The sequence below is a fragment of the Mustelus asterias genome, chromosome 6, assembly GCF_964213995.1.
Source record: "Mustelus asterias chromosome 6, sMusAst1.hap1.1, whole genome shotgun sequence".
NCBI classification, from domain to species: Eukaryota; Metazoa; Chordata; class Chondrichthyes; order Carcharhiniformes; family Triakidae; genus Mustelus; species Mustelus asterias.
This window is the reverse complement of record NC_135806.1, coordinates 98,661,070-98,678,956: the sequence shown is the minus strand read 5'-3', so window position 1 is coordinate 98,678,956 and position 17,887 is coordinate 98,661,070. Positions and strand designations below refer to the sequence as shown.

Below are 17,887 nucleotides of genomic sequence, written 5' to 3'. Positions count from 1 at the left end.
TGAATTGGATTAGCCATATAAATAGTGTGGCTACGAGTGCAGGAATCCTGCAGCAAGAACTCACCTCCCGACTCCCCAAAGCCTGTCTGCCTTCTACAAGTCAGGAGTGTGATGGAATACTCAGAGCAGACTCGATGGGCCGAGTGGCCTAATTCTGCTTCTGTGTCTTATGGTCTTATGGTCTACTCCCCACTTGCCTGGATGGGTGCAGCACCTCCAACAACACTGAAGAAGTTTGACATTATCCAAGACACAGTAGCCCGCTTGATTGGCACCCCTTCCACCAACATTAATTCGCTCCACCACCAATGAACAGTGGTAGCACTCTGTACCATCTACAAGATGCACTGCAGGAACTCACCAATGCTCCTGAGGCAGCAGCTTCCAAATTCACAATTGCTACCATCTAGAAGGACAAGGGCAGCAGACACATGGAAACATCACCACTTGGAAGTTCCCCTCCAAGCCACTCACCATCCAAATTTGGGAATGTATCACAGTTCCTTCACTGTTGCTGGATAAAAATTTTGAAATTCCCTTCCTAACAGTAATGTGGGTGTGCCTACACCAAGGGGCTGCAACGGTTCAAGAACCACCACTATTGTCTTGAGGGCAGTTGGAGATGAGCAATAAATGCTGGCCTAGCCAGCGATGCCCACGTCCCATAAATAGTTACTTTTAAAAAAATCTTGTATAGTTTCAAACCAGCCACTTGCCTCATTCGCGGTCACATTGTCTCTGTGGAACTGAGGGCATGCAGCAGTGCCTATCTCCTGCCAAGGTTTTATTGTCTCACCGTGTCTTGAAAGAAAGAAGGAAATGTGTTATTGAATGTGTTTGGGTGATTTGCTCTCATCATGGGCTGAATAGCTGACCATGCAAGCTGAGAAACATGTGTGTGAAGCTTACAGCTGTGTGAGGGAGAGGTAAGGTTATGCATGTTAAGTAGGAGTTGTGCTTGATCGAAAAATGTTGGTCGGTTCTTGAAGGCAGTGTGGTGAATTCAGCAGTTTGAGATTTGTGTTTCATTTGTGTTCTTGCTCAGATAAGCTTTTTGCGCTTGGCTAAGTTAAAATACTTGGGGTTGTGTTCAAAATTTAAAAATATATAAAAGCAGGAGACATTGGGCCCCGATTTTACCATTTTCATTCTAAGTGCTGAAACTGGGCGCAATTCAGATCCGACTTGGAAATCTGCTCTCAGGCGCCCCCATACACACTCAGCCTGAAAACAAAATCGCGGGTCTGAATCATGCTGTGGGTGGGGCTTATCGCACCCGAAATGCTGCAGTTCCGGTCGGAGCTTTGAACTGCGCATGCGCAACGAAAAAAAATTGAAAAAATGCGCCCCTGTCACATCGCTCCCGGGCCGCAAAGAGCGGATAAAGTGGCCTGGGAGTGAAAAGCGGGAGCGAGGGCCCCCACAGACATCGCCCCACCCCCACAACATAACTGTCCCCTTTATCCACCCACCCCCCCGCTACCCAGACCAATTGCGACCCCCTGCCCCATTTCCCCCCAACTGATCGCCCGCAGAGTGGCAGTCGTCCCCTCCTCCCCCCCCCCCATCCTCCCACCAGACAACGATCTGGCTTCCCTCTGGCCACCCACCTCTCCCCCCCCACCAGACAATAATCTGGCCTCCCTCTGCCCTCCCTCCACCCCCACAACCAGACAACGATCTGTCTTCCCTTTGCCCTCATTCCCCCCACCCCACCAGACAACAATCTGGCTTCCCTTTGCCCTCACTCCCCCCACCCCACCAGACAACAATCTGGCCTCCCCCTCCCCCCCCCTCCCCCACCAGAGATACATCTGACCTGCTGCCCCCACCCTCCCCACCCCCCCCCTCACCAGAGAATGATCTGGCCCACCTCCCTCCCCACCCCTACCACCGATCTGAGTTAGAGAGCTGTTGGAAGCTCTGAATTCACCTCTTCAGAAGCTGGAGCGCCCGAAACAGACATTTGCCGAGTATGTCTGTTTCGCGCTGAACCTGGACGCGAATTTTCGGGCCTTGGTAAAGTGGGCATCTGTGCGGACGCGGGCGTGGATCGTGTTAATGGCCTCACGCCCGACTTTACCAAGTTTTCGCACCCGAAAACGTGTGTGACGTAATGGGAAAATCGAGCCCATTATGTAACAACGATGTTTGCAGTCTTGTGATACAAAACTGTTATATTCTTGATGAGAAACCTGTCTATGGCCGTACAATTCAGCATCAACTTGATCTTATCTGATTTCTAAAAATAAACTGGAAGAAGACGTTTGTCTAGAAAAATAAATAATCTATTTTTTCACATGTTCTCTTTACCTATGATAAGTATTGATAGTATGCTTGCTCTGATGCATTTAGTATAACAATGTACATCATGACAAAAGTCATGCTAAACATATTTTTAGCCAAAAGTAATTTAGTTGCAACTTACATTTTTCACAATGGTGTTCAGCATTAGATTGCTGCTGCTAATGAACTATAGTTTTTACAAAACTTTCAGACATAGTAGATTATAAAAATATTTTTCGATGAAGTAGCTGATTAAATAATGTATTAACTTATCCTTTTATAAGAAGTATTATGCGCATATAAATTTATTTTCTTTGCAAAAGCACAGATTTTTAGTTCACAACTAAAGATATTGAACTCTTAACTAATTGAGCACCTTTATGATTTCTCTTTTTTTGTCAGGCTAACATTACCATAGTGCGGTCCGATGGCAGTTTCGGCCGTGTTCGCTTGTGGTATCAGACATTCAATGGGACTGCATTAGGTGGCATGGATTTCACCTCCAAGTCTGGACAATTGATATTTGAACCAAGAGAACAGACACAGTGGATCCCAATTGATATCCTCGATGACAATATTCCTGAAGACACTGAACACTTTTTCGTAAGCATCCTTAAAGTAGAACTTCTGTCAGATAGGTAAGTAATCTATTGAGTAATGTTATAACTATGAAACTGGCTTTGAATGCTAGTTGAAAATGCATGGGCAGACTTGTAATTCTATTAAACACTTTTAACACCACTAAAAAAATGGCATTTTGAATAATGGAAGTATTTAAGGGAATGTATGCATTAATATAGCACATACCCAGGAGCAGATACATTTGCACCTCCAGCACTGGGCCTAATAAAAGGGTTTCTCTTGGAACTGAACTTTTTTCTCATTTCCAGAGTAGTCAAAATACCAATGCAGAATTTTGGACTCTATTCTGTTAGACTTTCGATGGAGCCAACGGGGACAAGTGATACTGTCTTAAAGGAAAGCTAAAAGAACAATGCTTTAAGGTTGTGGGTTTTTCTTGAACACTATCTTACAGAATTTTCTTTGGGTGGTTGCATTAAGTTGGACTTTTAAAAATATTCCTATTACCAACGTAGAGTTCATGTTCATGCCAAACAGAAGGTTGTTTTGTAAACATCCATTCTTGCTAAAGGCTGTATAGACATAGAACAAATGTTTTTTGTATTACCTGATGAACTGTTATGGGGATGTTGAGACTATCATGGAGGGAATCACAGCGATATGAAATGCTGATCCACACTTCTGGAGTGTCTCAGTAATTGTTCCTCCTGTAATTATAAAGAGCACAATGGTTATTCAAGCTGCAGTTTTTTTTTAGGGAACTATAAGGAACTATAGTTGTATTGTGTGTGGAATGTCAGTTTTCATTTAGGAGGTGAGCCTTGTATTATCAAGTGTTGACCTCACAGATAGCATGGATAAATGGTCAATTACAATGGTCAAGGCTTTTCTTAGAATTCTGAATGTGGTGGATTATATCCATGTAGAAAAATATACTTTTGGAATGCACTTCTCAGAATCAATCAAATTGGTTTCTACTTTAAATTTTTTGCACTCTCCCAGAATTTTCAAACTACACAGATTCAGCATTGTTTCCTTTCCAAAGGTCAGCTCCTTCACTCTCTGGGGTCCTCCCCAAGTTTCTTTTTCTCCCGCTTTAGAGGTTGAACATAGCATTCTCTTTTGATTTCCTTGACCTCATTCTGATGTTCCCTGGGTTCAAGCCTGTGGTGTTTCTTTGGAAATGAGTGCACTGAACTACATCAGAACCTCTTTCAATCTTCTCTCTGCAATCATTGATTCAGGAAATTATTGCCTTAAAGCCCTTCTGGAAATTGCCTCCTCAGAGGTCAATCTTCAGAATATGAGAATATAAGTAGGAACAGCAGTAGATGACAAGACTCCTCGAGTCTACTTCACCATTCAATGTGATTATGGCTAATCTTCAGCCTCAACTCGACTTTCCCATCCACTCTCTATACTTTTCTCTTCGTTTCAGTCTTAAATGATCACCTTGTCCTGAGACTGTGCCTCCAGTATTTTTTGGTTCTGTGGTACGCTTTTTTCTTCCTTATGCTAGAAAAAGCTGAATGTTATTTTTATTCTAGGTTATCATAGAGCCATAGAGTCGTACAGTGCAGAAAAGCTCCTTTGGCCCATCAAGTCTGCACCGACAATAACTACCTTTAAAACCAATTTTAATTGTAGTTAAAATTGGTTTAACTACCAATTTAGTTGGTAATCCAATTTGCCTGCACTTGTCCCATGTGCTTGAATGTTATGATGCTTCAAATACAGAGGTTGCAAGTTTTCCGGCCTTCACTACCTCTCCAGGCAGTGCGTTCCAGATTCTCACCACTCTCTGAGTGAAAAAATGGTTTTCTCAAATCTCCTCTGAATCTCCTGCCCCTTTCCCTAAAACTGTGCCCCCTCATGATTGACCTCTCACAGCGCCAGGGACCTGGGTTTGATTCTTGACTTGGGTTACTGCATGTGCGGAGTCTGCATGTTCTCCCCATGTTTGTGTGGGTTTTCTCCGAATGCTCTGGTTTCTTTCCAAAGTCCGAAAGACGTCCTGGTTAGATGCATTGGTCATGCTAAATTCTCCCTCAGTGTACCCGAACAGGTGCTGGAGTATGGCAACTTGAGGATTTTCACAGTAACTTCTTTGCAGTGTTAATGTAAGCCTACTTGTGACACTAATAAATAATAAATAAACCAATGGGAACAGCTGCTTCCTATTCACTCTGTCTATACCCCTCATAATCTTATACACCTCAATCATGTCGCCACCTCCGCCTTCTCTGCTCTAAAGAAAACAATCCAAGCCTATCCAGTTTCTCCCTATAGCTCAAATGCTCCGTCCCAGGCAACATCCTGGTGAATCTCCTCTGTCCCCCAAAGTTAAATCACATTTGTCCTATAGTGAGGTGATGGAACTGCACACAGTAATCTAGCTGTGGCCTAACCAACTGCTCCAACATTACCTCCTTGCTCTTATACTTTTTGCCATGACTGACGAAAACAAGTGTCCCATATGCCTTCTTAATTATCCTATTCGCCTGCTCTGCCGCCTCCAGAGACCTTTGAATAATTACCCAAGATCCATCTCTTCATCTGGTTATGGTTAATCACTTGGTCACTTTTACATTAAACAAGATGTGTGATAATGTGGTTTTGGTCCAGGTAATTAAGATTTATATTTTATGGCTTTGCAGCGTAAGTTTTCCTTTTCTGAGTGTTGAAAATTGATTCTGATTCAGGAATAACACTTAATTTCCAAATGCTCCATTTGGCCATCCTCTACAGATCATTATAGTTTTGGATTTTCATGAAAAATATGATGATAGAAAATAATTGACCTTTCCTGACATAAGGTTGTGACTGAAAGAATAAATTGTATTATTTTTCATGTTTTTTTTCTTTTCTATCTGAACTAAGTGTGCAAGTTTATTCAGGGTACGTTGTCATACCAGTCTCAGGCTGACAGCTTTGTGGCATATAATTGTAAAGTTGTGAGCTGAGGATCATGTTAGTGAATAGCTGAACCTGAACTAACTTATGCTGAATTTAGCTAAGTTCTAAATACTTATTTCTCATTTGTAGAAGAATTTTGAATTATGCCATAATTTGCAGTCCTTAGCTTCCTATACTTCAGGCATATTTTTCATGGGAACATTGAAACTCTAAGAAGCAGCCTGTGTTTTTCCATGGTGTATAGCTGGATTGTTAGTTAACAATCTAGTCCAGAGATTTGTAGTAATTATATTATTAATAAGAACATTTAATTCCCGCTACTGCCTTCGACACCGCAGAAAGCCAGATTATGGAGAATAAAATTGGAACCAATCTTAACACACTTTTATAGGTATTTATTTACATAGATAGATGCACACTACAAGCATGCATCTCCTGACCTAACACCACAGTTTCAATCTGTTTCTATTCATAGGCACACATGAATCCTCAGTTAGTGCCTTCCACCTGTACACAATTAATATACAATTAACACTGTCATCTTCACTTACCACATAAGTCTTTACCCAGGCTATGTACGCCGACAATCCAAACCTCTGATTTGTGTCATCCTGTGACTTTCTGATGATGCACTGGGGGGTAATTTTAACACGTTAATGCAGCTGGTGGGCGAAACTCGCCACTGAGAGCATAGACCAGTTAAAAGTATCTTTTAAATTTGTTGAAGGCAAATCTGTGCCATTATTCCTTCCTTGCCTCCTCTGATACAGTGGTCAAACCATACAGCTGTTCTCTACAGAGCCGGTCAAAAACTGACAATCTGCAGGTGATCTCAAGTATCAGTTGTAGCAGTAGATTCAATCTCTAAACTGCTCTTTGTACACCATATGGTACACCGTTAGCCTTGGCCATTGAGTTTTGAAATAATAATTATTATACATTTATTACACTATGAAGAATGTTGGGCAATTTTTTAAATGAGTAAGTATTCCATAACATATATATATATATATGTATTTCTGATTCACCTGTACAAATATTTCTAGTTTATTAAACCAGGGTTAATGTATTGATTCACAAATGTATTTATTAGCATTGATCACTGAACAGTGTTAAAAGGCTGAATTTGAAGCCTCACCACCTGGGATGAAATGGTATGCAGGGGAGGGTGTAAAATTGGGTGCCATGGCATCTTGAAACCTGATGGTCTGTGGAATGTGGGGAGGGGGAGGAGGGGTCCCCCTTCTGTTTTGACACCCTGTGCCTCCAAGATTATTACCGCTGCCACCTGATTCCTCTCCCAACCTGTCAAGATTGACTTGCCCACCCTCCTCACTAGGGCCTGCCAGCCTTGACCCAGTCGAGATCCTGGACTTAAATGAATGCCTGGGCTACATTGGTGGCACGTCTTTGGGATTGTATGCAGTCCCAGCAGTGGCCATTGCTCCTGTTGGCACTGATGGGATAAGAGAGTTGTTGGTCTACATCTCTGATGGGGGGTAGATGTCCTGCCTCAAGCTAATTAAAGGCCCAATGGCTGTAAATGTCTGTGGGATGAGCCTAGTTCACCCCAAAATGTAGGAATGTTGGCAGACATGGCTTACTACCACTTGCCCCTATAAAACAATAATATTTCCTAATTCTACAGACCCAACAATTGCATTCAACTGGTCATGTCATAGTCGATCAATTTCAAACTGGACAGTATCAGAGTGCCTCATATCTTCACTTACATGGCCTTCAAAACCCTGATAAACGTCTTTACAGACAAATACAAATCATGTTCCATATTGGTGAATCATACTTACTGGCTAAAATAGCTGGGAGCTTCTGTGTTTCTTATACTGGTTTTAAAAAAGAAAAAGATTTGTAAAAATGTAGCATCTTTCGTCACCTCAGGATTCTTCAAAGCACTTGGCAGCTATTGATGGAGTGTTGATGTGTAATCCTTGGTGTGACGGAAAAAACATGGAGGGCAATTCTCCAGCCCCACTCCCACATGTGCAAATCCGGTAATGGCTTTCGCGAGAGGGCCATAACTGGATCTGTGGCAGGGAGATCTCATCCCAGTGAGGGTGTGAACCAGATTTGCATACCTAAATATTAATTTAAATATACAAAATCAGCTTTAAGCAAGCCTCCTTAAAGTCTCCCACCCGCCGGCAGGACATGAAGCAGGTGGGAATCTCTAATGGTATCCAGAAACCAAGACCAGATATAATTACCACGCCAGGGGCTAAGAGGCCATTGTAGCCCACGGATGGTCAAGGATATGGCTGGACAGTGTCATAGCACTGCCAAGGGGTAGGGCCTGATTGGATTGGGAGCCTGAAGGTGGTAGGGGCCTGAGTGGGGGCACAGTCTGCAAGATGGAGCTATGACAGTGGGGGAGACAAGGGGGGTAACTGCACAGGGGTGGGAGGGAAGGTGGGAACTTTACCAGAGTGGGACGGACAGGGGGGAACTCAGCCAGGGAGGCGATCATGGTGGCAAGAGGGAACTCTGTGGGGTGGGGGGATTTGCAGGGGGGAACTCTGCTGGGAGGGCACGATCAGCGGGTGTGGGGGTGATGGTGGGAACTCTGCCTGGGGGGCAATTGGCAGTGGGGTGGCAGGGAGGGAACTCTACAGAAGGGGTGGTAATTGGTGGGGGGAAGTGGCGAAGTCCGTAGCGTGGGTGGGAGACTGACACAGGGGCGATCAACAACATGGAGGGGAGCGGGTTCCGATGTCTGTAGTGCAGTTGGGGGCTGCAGAAGATCTCCCAGTACACTGAACAGTGGAGCCCCTGGAGATCAGCAGCCAGTTTTACTCTTTCTTCATCGTCCCGCTATTTCAATTTTTCAAATTTATATCCAGTTTATTTTGGAAGCTGTTGCTCAATCTGCTCCCAGTACTTTTTTCGGGATTGCATTCCAGACCATCATGACCCTCTCGGGAGTGAGGGCTTAAATATTCTGTGCTTTTTTTGTTTACATCTGACGTAATAAATTGGAAACTCTATTATCCTTCTATATTTTACCAGATTTCATGATTACACTGTTGGGGAGCACGGATTACAGCCAGACCAACCTCCTGTGTTGGGTAACATCTCATCCATTAGGATAGTAATACAAACAAATGACAATGCAGAGGGTATTATAGAGATTGATCCACAATTCCACAGTGTCGAAGGTAAGTCCCCCCCCCCCCCCCCCCCCCACCCTGCCACTCTCAATGACGTGTCAGTTAGGGTGAAAGACTATGGGAACTCTACCACCTTGCCTGCCCAGAATTGGAGTGGATGAGGGTCCGACAGCGGAAATCTCCGTTGACCTCGGGCGGGAATTTCCAGTCTTGCCCGAGCAAGGCCATAAAATCCCGCCCTGTAACTGATTCTGCAGTCCTGAGGAGAGCTCTGCTAACAGGGATTCTGACTCAGAGAAACAGGGCACTGACCATGTTACGTAAGTTTAGTTTTGTGTTTCTGTATTTGAAAGGGTTAATGACTTCAGTTTGGTTTAGATACATGTATGGTAATAAGGATCTATGACATGAGAGCAAACAGGGCTTAAAGGAAAACCAGGTCGTTGCTTAGCAACCAGGAGCCACCCGAGGATAGAAATAACTGTTTAGTTAGTTTTAAGCTGGAAATAAGAGAAACTGGACAAGGGAGCTGCAGGGAAGCTGACTTCCCAAAAGGAAGTCCAGAAACCAGGGCATTGGGACAAAGTGTGTCTCAGGAAAACAGTTAAGGTAAAGGAACAAAGAATAAAAAGTTGAATGTGGCCTTGTTCAGGTGAAGTTAAAGTAAAAAGCAGAGAAAGGGCTCTGAGTTAAAGAGACAGCTGCAAAAAACAGCTTTAAAGTCAGCTCGGTGAGAAGCCAGATATCCGAAGTAAATCAAAAGTTTGGTGACACCTTAATACAGCCTGTGAAGCAGTAATGTTCAGATGGCATGGCTGGGTACCTGAGAAGTTGTGTGAAAGCTTGAATGCACATGGAAATCCAAGGCAGAGGAAGACTGAAAAGAGAGATTGAAATCCTAAAAGTGGATCCTTGGTGAAGGTATCCAAGGCATTGTTTGGGTGAAGATTCCAAGACATTTTTTTTCAGAGTGGAGTTTGAAAACAGTCATGTGGAAGCCAGAGTTCCAGTCAGACCAGTTGTCTCACAGTGTGACAAACATCGAGGGGGACTTGATGAGAAATCCATAGAAGTTGTTTTGGCTGACATCTGTCACTTGGTTTCAGAGTGTGGTATGTTTGACTACATTTCGCCTGTTGGTCTACACAGACTGTGTATTGCCTGAGAACATTAGAGTATAAGAGAGATTTTGCAACTTATCTTATCCTTACAAATCTGTGTACATCTGTCAGGATAGAGGTGGGGTGAAAGAGTAGTGTATTATAGTTAATTGTTTCTCGTTTAATAAATACTTTATTCTTTTGATAAAAGTTGAGTGGTAATCATGTGACTGTTCATCCATGCCTCGAAACAAAAATAAAAGTTATGGTCTATTGAGCTGGGATTTCACCCTGGGACTTTACTGTTCAGTGGTAACGTCAGCTGTGATTGTAACAATGTTCATCAGGAGGGTCACTATTTCTCATGTAGCTGGTGTGTAATGACATGTGAGGTGGAAGAATAACAATGGTGATGTAATCAATTGGAGCTGTTTGATAACCACAGTTTACTACAAGTAACAATATATAGTCAATTACTGTAGTTGATTATGCAATGCCGTCTCGACATATTTGATTCTCCTCTTGAGCCTAGCAATGTACAAAAATGTTCAATGTGTTTAATTGATTATTTTATCCAACACAGTGGAAAATGAATAAAGAAAAAGCAAAGTTAAGACAGAACTATTTTATTATAATTACATATAAATTGATTAAAGTGTTGGTTCCATATTGCTAACGATAAAAACTATAACACAAATCTTTCAGGTACTAGTTACGATTAGGTAGTGTGACTGCATAGAATTTAATAACCAGAAGGATTAACAATTATCAATCGTGCATTTGATTGTGCAGTTGAGGAGGACATTGGGATACTTGGAATTCCTTTGATCAGAAGGTGGGGAACATATGGATTGGTCACAGCAGAGTTTACCTCTCGAGCTATCACAGCAACTTCCAATGGAGTTGACTACATTCTTCCTAATGGTACAGTCGTATTCCACGATGGACAAAACCAGGGCTTTATCAATGTGACCATTATTGATGACACAGAAAGGTAAGGAAAATATTTGCGAAAATATCAAAAGGTTAGTGTTTGAACCTCACCTTGCCACCAGAGTAACTATCTAATTAAACTGACTCCTCCTGTATGCTCATTAGATCCCGACAACCAAATTTGACAGTTTTAACACACTATTGAAGCAAATATTCCAGAGGAAACATGTGAATAATACAATGCAAAATACACCCTATTTACAGCTTAGACAGGAAGTGTTGTCTCAGATTTGATTCCATAAATTATGCATTCACCAATCTAGGCCTTGGATTTGCAGTTCCCCAGGGATGAGATGAGATGGCAGGCCTGGGGGGGACAGTGAAATTGGGCACCAAGCCTCTCACCCATTGACTCTGTTTATACTCCCTGCTGCCTCGGAAAAGCAGCCAGCATAATTAAGGACCCCACGCACCCCGACATTCTCTCTTCCACCTTCTTCCATTAGGAAAAAGATACAGAATTCTGAGGTCACGTACCGACCGACTCAAGAACAGCTTCTTCCCTGCTGCCATCAGACTTTTGAATGTACCTACCTCGCATTAAGTTGATCTTGCCAGATATACACTCATCCCATGAAAGAACTTTAAAAAAACACTCAAGAAGCTCAACATCATCCAGGACAAAGCAGCTTGCATGTTTGGCACCCTATCCATCACCTTAACCATTCATTTCCTCCACCAGTGGCAGCAATGTGTACCATCTCCAAGATGCACTGCAGCAACTTACCAAGGCTCCTTTGACAGCACCTTCCAAACCCACAATCTCTACCATCTAGAAGGGCAAGGGCAGCAAATGCATGGGAACATCACCATCTGCAAGTTCCCCCCCCCCCCCCACTTGCAAGTATATTGCCGTTCCTTTACTGTTGCTGGATCAAAACCTGGAACTGCCTCCTTAATAGCACTGTGTCTGTACTTACACCACATGGACTGCTGCAGTTCAAGAAGGCAGCTGCTCATCACCTTATCAAGGGCAATTAAGGATGTGCAATAAAGGTTGGCTTAGACAGTGGCGCCAACATCCCATGAACAAAAAGAAAGAACAGGTATTGGTAATTGCTCGAATCACTCAGTGACATGAGTGAGTAAATAGATGGTCAATGAATCTAAACGTTGTAAATTCTTTGTCTTTCTGAATCACTGAAACAGCTACTCTTAACATTTTCTGACACATATGTAATCTACTGTTCAAACTTTTGTGCAATGATTAAATTTACTGTACAGTTTGGAAGTAGAAGCCAGATTGCCATTTGTAGTTTATTTCCCTGCAGTGAACCTGATGAGGATTTTGAGATTCAATTGACTGCAGCAACAGGAGGAGCAGTACTTGGAACACAACTAACCACCAGAGTAACCATCCGTAAAAGTGACTCCATTGGCGGGACCATTCGATTCCTAAATGTGACCCATCTCACCATCCCTAATCCCAATATAACACAGATATTAACACTGATGCTGGAAAGGACAGGAGGATTTATTGGCGATGTGCAAGTAGGTTTGAGTTTATCCCTATGTAATAGATATCCTTCATGGATGCTAGTGTTAGGATCCCAGAGTGAAATCTGGCTTGAAAGATCCCAACCATTTGATATGAAACTTGGAGGTAAGTTACTGAAAAAATTCACAGCGGTCTGCTGATGAACTTTTAATACATAAGTGTTTATTAAAATGAGAAAACTGAACTATGTAACAGCCAGACAAAAAAAATTGAAATATCTCAACACAAACACAAGAAGATGATTCAAATTCCCACTATTCTTCGATCCCAGCAATATCTTAGACACGTAAACCAGTGAAGAGTTACCACTAGCTTAACACAATGACTTATCTCCTCGGAATTGCACAGTGCAAATGGTTTTCTACCAGTGAATTCTTCAATGCTTCTCACCCAAAACCGTATTCTAAATTCAGTGTTTTTTGAACTGCAGAGCAAACAGATGAGTTCCCTAAGCTTAGTCTTCCAGTAGCATCCCTGCTTAAATTGAACACTCTATTGAGTTCTGTAAGTTTACTGAGCACTGTAACGTTTCTTAAGAGGAAAGGTTGGAGAAGTTAGGTTTGTATCCACTCGAGTTTAGAAGAGTAAGAGGCGACTTGATCAAAACTTTTAAGATCTTGAGGGGACTTGATAGGGTGGATGTGGAGGATGTTTCCTCATGTGGGAGAATCTGCAACTAGGTGTCCCTTTTAAAAATAAGGGGTCCCTCATTTAAGATAGAGATGAGGACAATTTTCTTTCTCTCAGAACACCATGAGTCTCTGGAACTCTATTAAGGAAGAGAGTTCTTGATTACTTTTAAGGCAGAGCTAGAAAGATTCTTGATTAACAATGGGGTGAAAGGTTATCGTAGGTAGGCAGGAATGTGGGATTCAAGTTACAAGCAGATCAGTCACGATCCTTTCAATTGCGGAGCAGGCTTGATGAGCCGAGTGGCCTCCCCCCTGTTCCCAATTCGTATGTTCATCTGTATGTTCATATGTATGTTCGTATTACTGCTGACCACAACGTGGAGATTTCTTTATACCTCAAAAAAGTACCAAAGGGTCTTTTACAGACTGAATCCTGATTAACATGATCAGATCATAAATTACTATCAAGCTGCAAAATCCTTTGGAGTGTTGAAGGTTAATGATTAATATTATGAAACTGTTGTAAGCAACAGGACATTTTCTGGCCTCTTTAACATTCCTGATCTTAATCACTCCACCATTTGTAGCTATGTCTTCATCTGCAAGAGACCAAGCTGTGTAATTTGCTCCTTAAACCTTTCTGCCTCTTTATCTCACGTTACTTTGTCTTTAAGTTGCTCCTTAAAGCTTAACCCTTGTTGCCTACCCTACTATCTACCTATGTGACTCCATGACAAATTTTGTTTGATGACATTCTTGTGAAGTGCCTTGAGAAATTTTACTTGGTGCAATAAAGGAACAAATTGTTGTTGAATATCCGTGACTCAGTTTAACCTATACATGAATCTCGTCCCACACCATGTATTTGACTTGTGATAATCTCAGAGCAACTAGGGAAGAGCACTAAATATGGCCTTGCTGGTGTCAACATATCCCAAGAATCATTAAAATATACCTTGAACTGTTAAATATAAAACCAGAAGTACATTTTTTGTTTTGTGCCATGTCTTAGCTTTCAGCTGCATTGAGAATACTGCATGCACTTTTGGACTCCTCATAGACAGGGGATATCAAGGAAAAAATATTCATGGGATGAGCACTTGATTGATATCTAGCTTAAGATAGATTTTTGTTAAGGTTGAGTGAAGCTAAATGGCAGATAAGTCACAAGCGTGGGAGTTAGAGGAGTTTAAGGTTAAAATTTAGTAGAATCACCATGGATGGGGGCATGGAAAGAGACTTAATCCGTACCATTTTCAGTCAGTTAGTTGCAGCTTTCGCACATAACTTCAAGGTAAATTTAACTGATCGCCCCTCCATGTCAAGGTGCTTTCATTCAACAGAGGTAATTTATTTATGCAACTGATGAGGAGCCATTTCCTTTAGTGGAAATTTGGCTGATGGGACTGCATGATTTCTTTGATGGTTTAAATCTATGATTGGAAAATTATACACTCAAGATTCAAAAATGTGTTGCTGTCTTCACCCATTTTGATGGGTGAACCCCATCTTCCCACTCCCACAGCACCATCTGCTCACCCCTCCACTCCCCACCACCACCAACCCCTTCGTCCTTCACCCCCAACCATGCAAATTGCACTCTTCCTCTGTCCACCAGATGTTTGAGGTAACAATGTCAAAAAATTGATCCCCCTAAATTATTTTCCTCCCAGTTATGTTTTTGTGGTCCTTGTAACTCACTGTATCACTTTTCTCCTCCAGATGAAATGGAATATTCTGGGCCCAAACTCAGATTTAACCTTACCATCATCCAACACAGACATAAGTGACCCTGTGAATGGATCGTTCTATTTTAGAGATGGGGAGACTGGGAATAGAATCATCGAATTGAATATCTTACCACATGGAGAAATTGAAATCCAGGAGACTTTCATCATCCAACTTAGTGTGGACTCTGGTGAAGCGGAAATTGACCATAAAGCTGGAAAACTATTATTAACAGTAAGTGATTGGGATGAATAATATTGTTTAAACAATTCTTTGGACATATAATATATCCTTTTGATCTTCTATTGAATTTGTATTAATCTCCAGGCTTGATATAAGAGACATCTTTTATTTGTATGTCAACAATCTATAAATCATCCATTGAAACAGAGAGCTTCTTGAATAATGTGCTGAAAGTATTCCCCAACATCCCACTTCCATTAAACCCTAATAGCATTTGTTTGCGCCTTGTTACTTCATTCAGATCTTTATTAAAATGAATTATTCAGAATCTTCACCTTTTACAGCTATCATTGATATCCTGAATGTATAACTAAGCAGCATTTTTATCGGTAATATTTCTATTTAATTTTCCCTCACCACTTTTCTCCATATCTGATCTCCCAGATATACACAGCAGCATTGGGCTGAACCAGCAACTGGTATGCTCTATCTATACTACTCTTGAATGAGTTGTTATGAATTGGGTGATAGTGACCTGGTGATAACAATCCCCTCTTTTTCTGTAAGCAAAGGTCTTCTGCACAGAAGTGTGTTAGAACTCAACAAAATTTGGGATTGAATCCATAGTTTGTTGTACTATGCCACCAATATTTCAATGCTTTCGCCATGCTGTGCTAATTGTTTAATCGGCAACAGTAAAGTGATGCCAGATGTTCTCTGTGTATTACACAAATTGTGTTTCAATGCACATTTGCATACAGCCTGATGCTTTTGCTTTGGTTGCACGGGTAGGATTGGAGGTGAGTTAACTCTTACATACATACCTGAGACTTCAGGATTCAGAACTAAGAAAACTAATTTTTGAGAAAGACCATTAATGAGCTTCAAAATTTCAGCAATTGTGAAAATTGTTATTTTGTCATTCCTTAGATCCTAAAGTTTGGAAATCCCAATGGAGTGGTTCAGTTTACTGAGAGGTCTTTGAGTATAAAGTCGTACCTGGAACCATCTAATCAAGAAGAAATGTTAAATATTACATTCTTTATAACAAGAACTAAAGGAACAATGGGGGATGTGAAGGTAATACTGTGACTTACTTTGCTTTTTGATTAAGTTGAACGTTTTTTCATTAATTGTGGAAATAATTTTGCAAACCATAAAATTCATCATTAGAATGTTAGTTTCAGATTTTTTAAATTCAATTCAAGTTTTGCCAGCTGCCATGGTGAGATTCGAACCTGGGTCCCCAGAGCCTTTACCCAGGGTCTCTGGATTACTAGTCCAGTGAAAGCACAACAATGCCACCACCTCCAATAAATGCTATTTAATGCCATAGGGTGATGGTTAGATTCACTGTCGTTGGGGATGGTCATTGCCTAGCACTTGTGTGGCACAAATGTTATTGTATTTGTCAGCCTCAGCCTGAATATTGTCCAGGTGTTGCTGCATTTGGACACAGATGGCCTTAGTATCTGAGGACATGTGAATGGTGCTAAACATTGTGCAATGATCAGCAAACATCCCCACTTCTGATCTTAGGATGGAAGGTACGTCATCGATGCAGCAGCTGATGATAGTTGGGGCTGGGACACAACTCCTGCAGTAATGTCCTGGGACTAAAATGTTTGACCTCCAACCGCCTTAGCATCTTTTTTTGTGCGAGGTATGACTCCAACCAGCAGAGAGTTTTACCCTTGTTTCCCATTGACTCCAGTTTTGTTAAAGCTCCCTGATGCCACATTTCATGAAATACTGCCTTGATATCAAGGGCAGTGACTCTCAACTCACCTCTGGAGTTCAGCTCCTTTGCTCATGTTTGAACCAAGGCTGTAATGAGGTCAGGAGTTGAGTGACCCTGGCAGAACCCAAGCTGATTATCAATGAGCAGGTCATTGCTGAGCAAGTGTCGCTTGAAAGCACTGTTGAAACCCCTTCCATCACTTTACTGATGGGGCTTTAATTGACCGGGTTGGATTTGTCCTGCTTTTTGTGTACCTACCAGGGCAATTTTCCACATTACCGGGTAGATGCCAGTGTTGTAGCTCTACTGGAACAGCTTTGCTAGGAGTACGGGACGTTCTCAAGCATAAGTCTTCAGTACTATTGCCAGAATATTGTCAGGGCAGTATCCTTTGCAGCCTTTGCAGTATCCAGTGTCTTCAGCCATTTCTTGATGTCATGTAGAGTGAATTGAATTGACTGAAGACTGGCATCTGTGATACTGGGGATCTTGGAGGAGACTGAGGTGGAGTATGTTCCACCACACTGCTGACTTGTGCCTTGTAGATCAGCTGGACAGGTTTTGTGGAGTCAGGAGGTAAGTTACTCTCTGCAGAATTCTCAATCTCTGGCCTGCTCTAGTAGCGACAGTATTTAAATGGCTTGTTCAGGTCAGTTTGTTGTCAATGTTAACACCGAGGATTTTGTTAGTGGGGGATTTAGCGATGGTAACACTATTGAATGCTAAGAGCAGATGGATAGAGCATTGTTGGAGATGGTCATTGCCTGGAACTTGAGTGGCATGAATGTAACTTCCCATTTACCAACCCAAGCCTGAATATTGTCCAAGTCTTGCTGCTTATCAACACACACTATTTCAATATCTGAGCAGTTGTGAATGGTGCTGAACATTGGGCAATTATCCACAAATATCCCCACTTCTGATCTTATGATGGGGAGAAGATCGTTGATAAAGATAGTTGGATCGAGTACACTACCCTGAAATACACCTTGGAAGGGGCAAGGGGGGTTATGGAAGAGTCAAAGAGTCATAGAGGTTTACAGCATGGAAACAGGCCCTTCAGCCCAACTTGTCCATGCCACCCTGTTTTTACTATTAAGCTA

The 17,887-nt window shown here is 42.0% G+C and overlaps 1 protein-coding gene across 1 annotated transcript in view; it reads left to right on the top strand.

Moving 5' to 3' along the window:
• The window catches only part of adgrv1 (adhesion G protein-coupled receptor V1), a 504,809-nt gene that overhangs the window by 237,804 nt on the left and 249,118 nt on the right, over positions 1 to 17,887 (top strand). The window contains exons 62-67 of the mRNA XM_078213879.1: positions 2,689 to 2,924; positions 8,809 to 8,957; positions 10,802 to 11,003; positions 12,274 to 12,493; positions 14,855 to 15,094; positions 15,974 to 16,123. Of these exons, the coding sequence (XP_078070005.1) occupies positions 2,689 to 2,924; positions 8,809 to 8,957; positions 10,802 to 11,003; positions 12,274 to 12,493; positions 14,855 to 15,094; positions 15,974 to 16,123 (1,197 nt within the window). The remainder of the gene's footprint in view (positions 1 to 2,688; positions 2,925 to 8,808; positions 8,958 to 10,801; positions 11,004 to 12,273; positions 12,494 to 14,854; positions 15,095 to 15,973; positions 16,124 to 17,887) is intronic.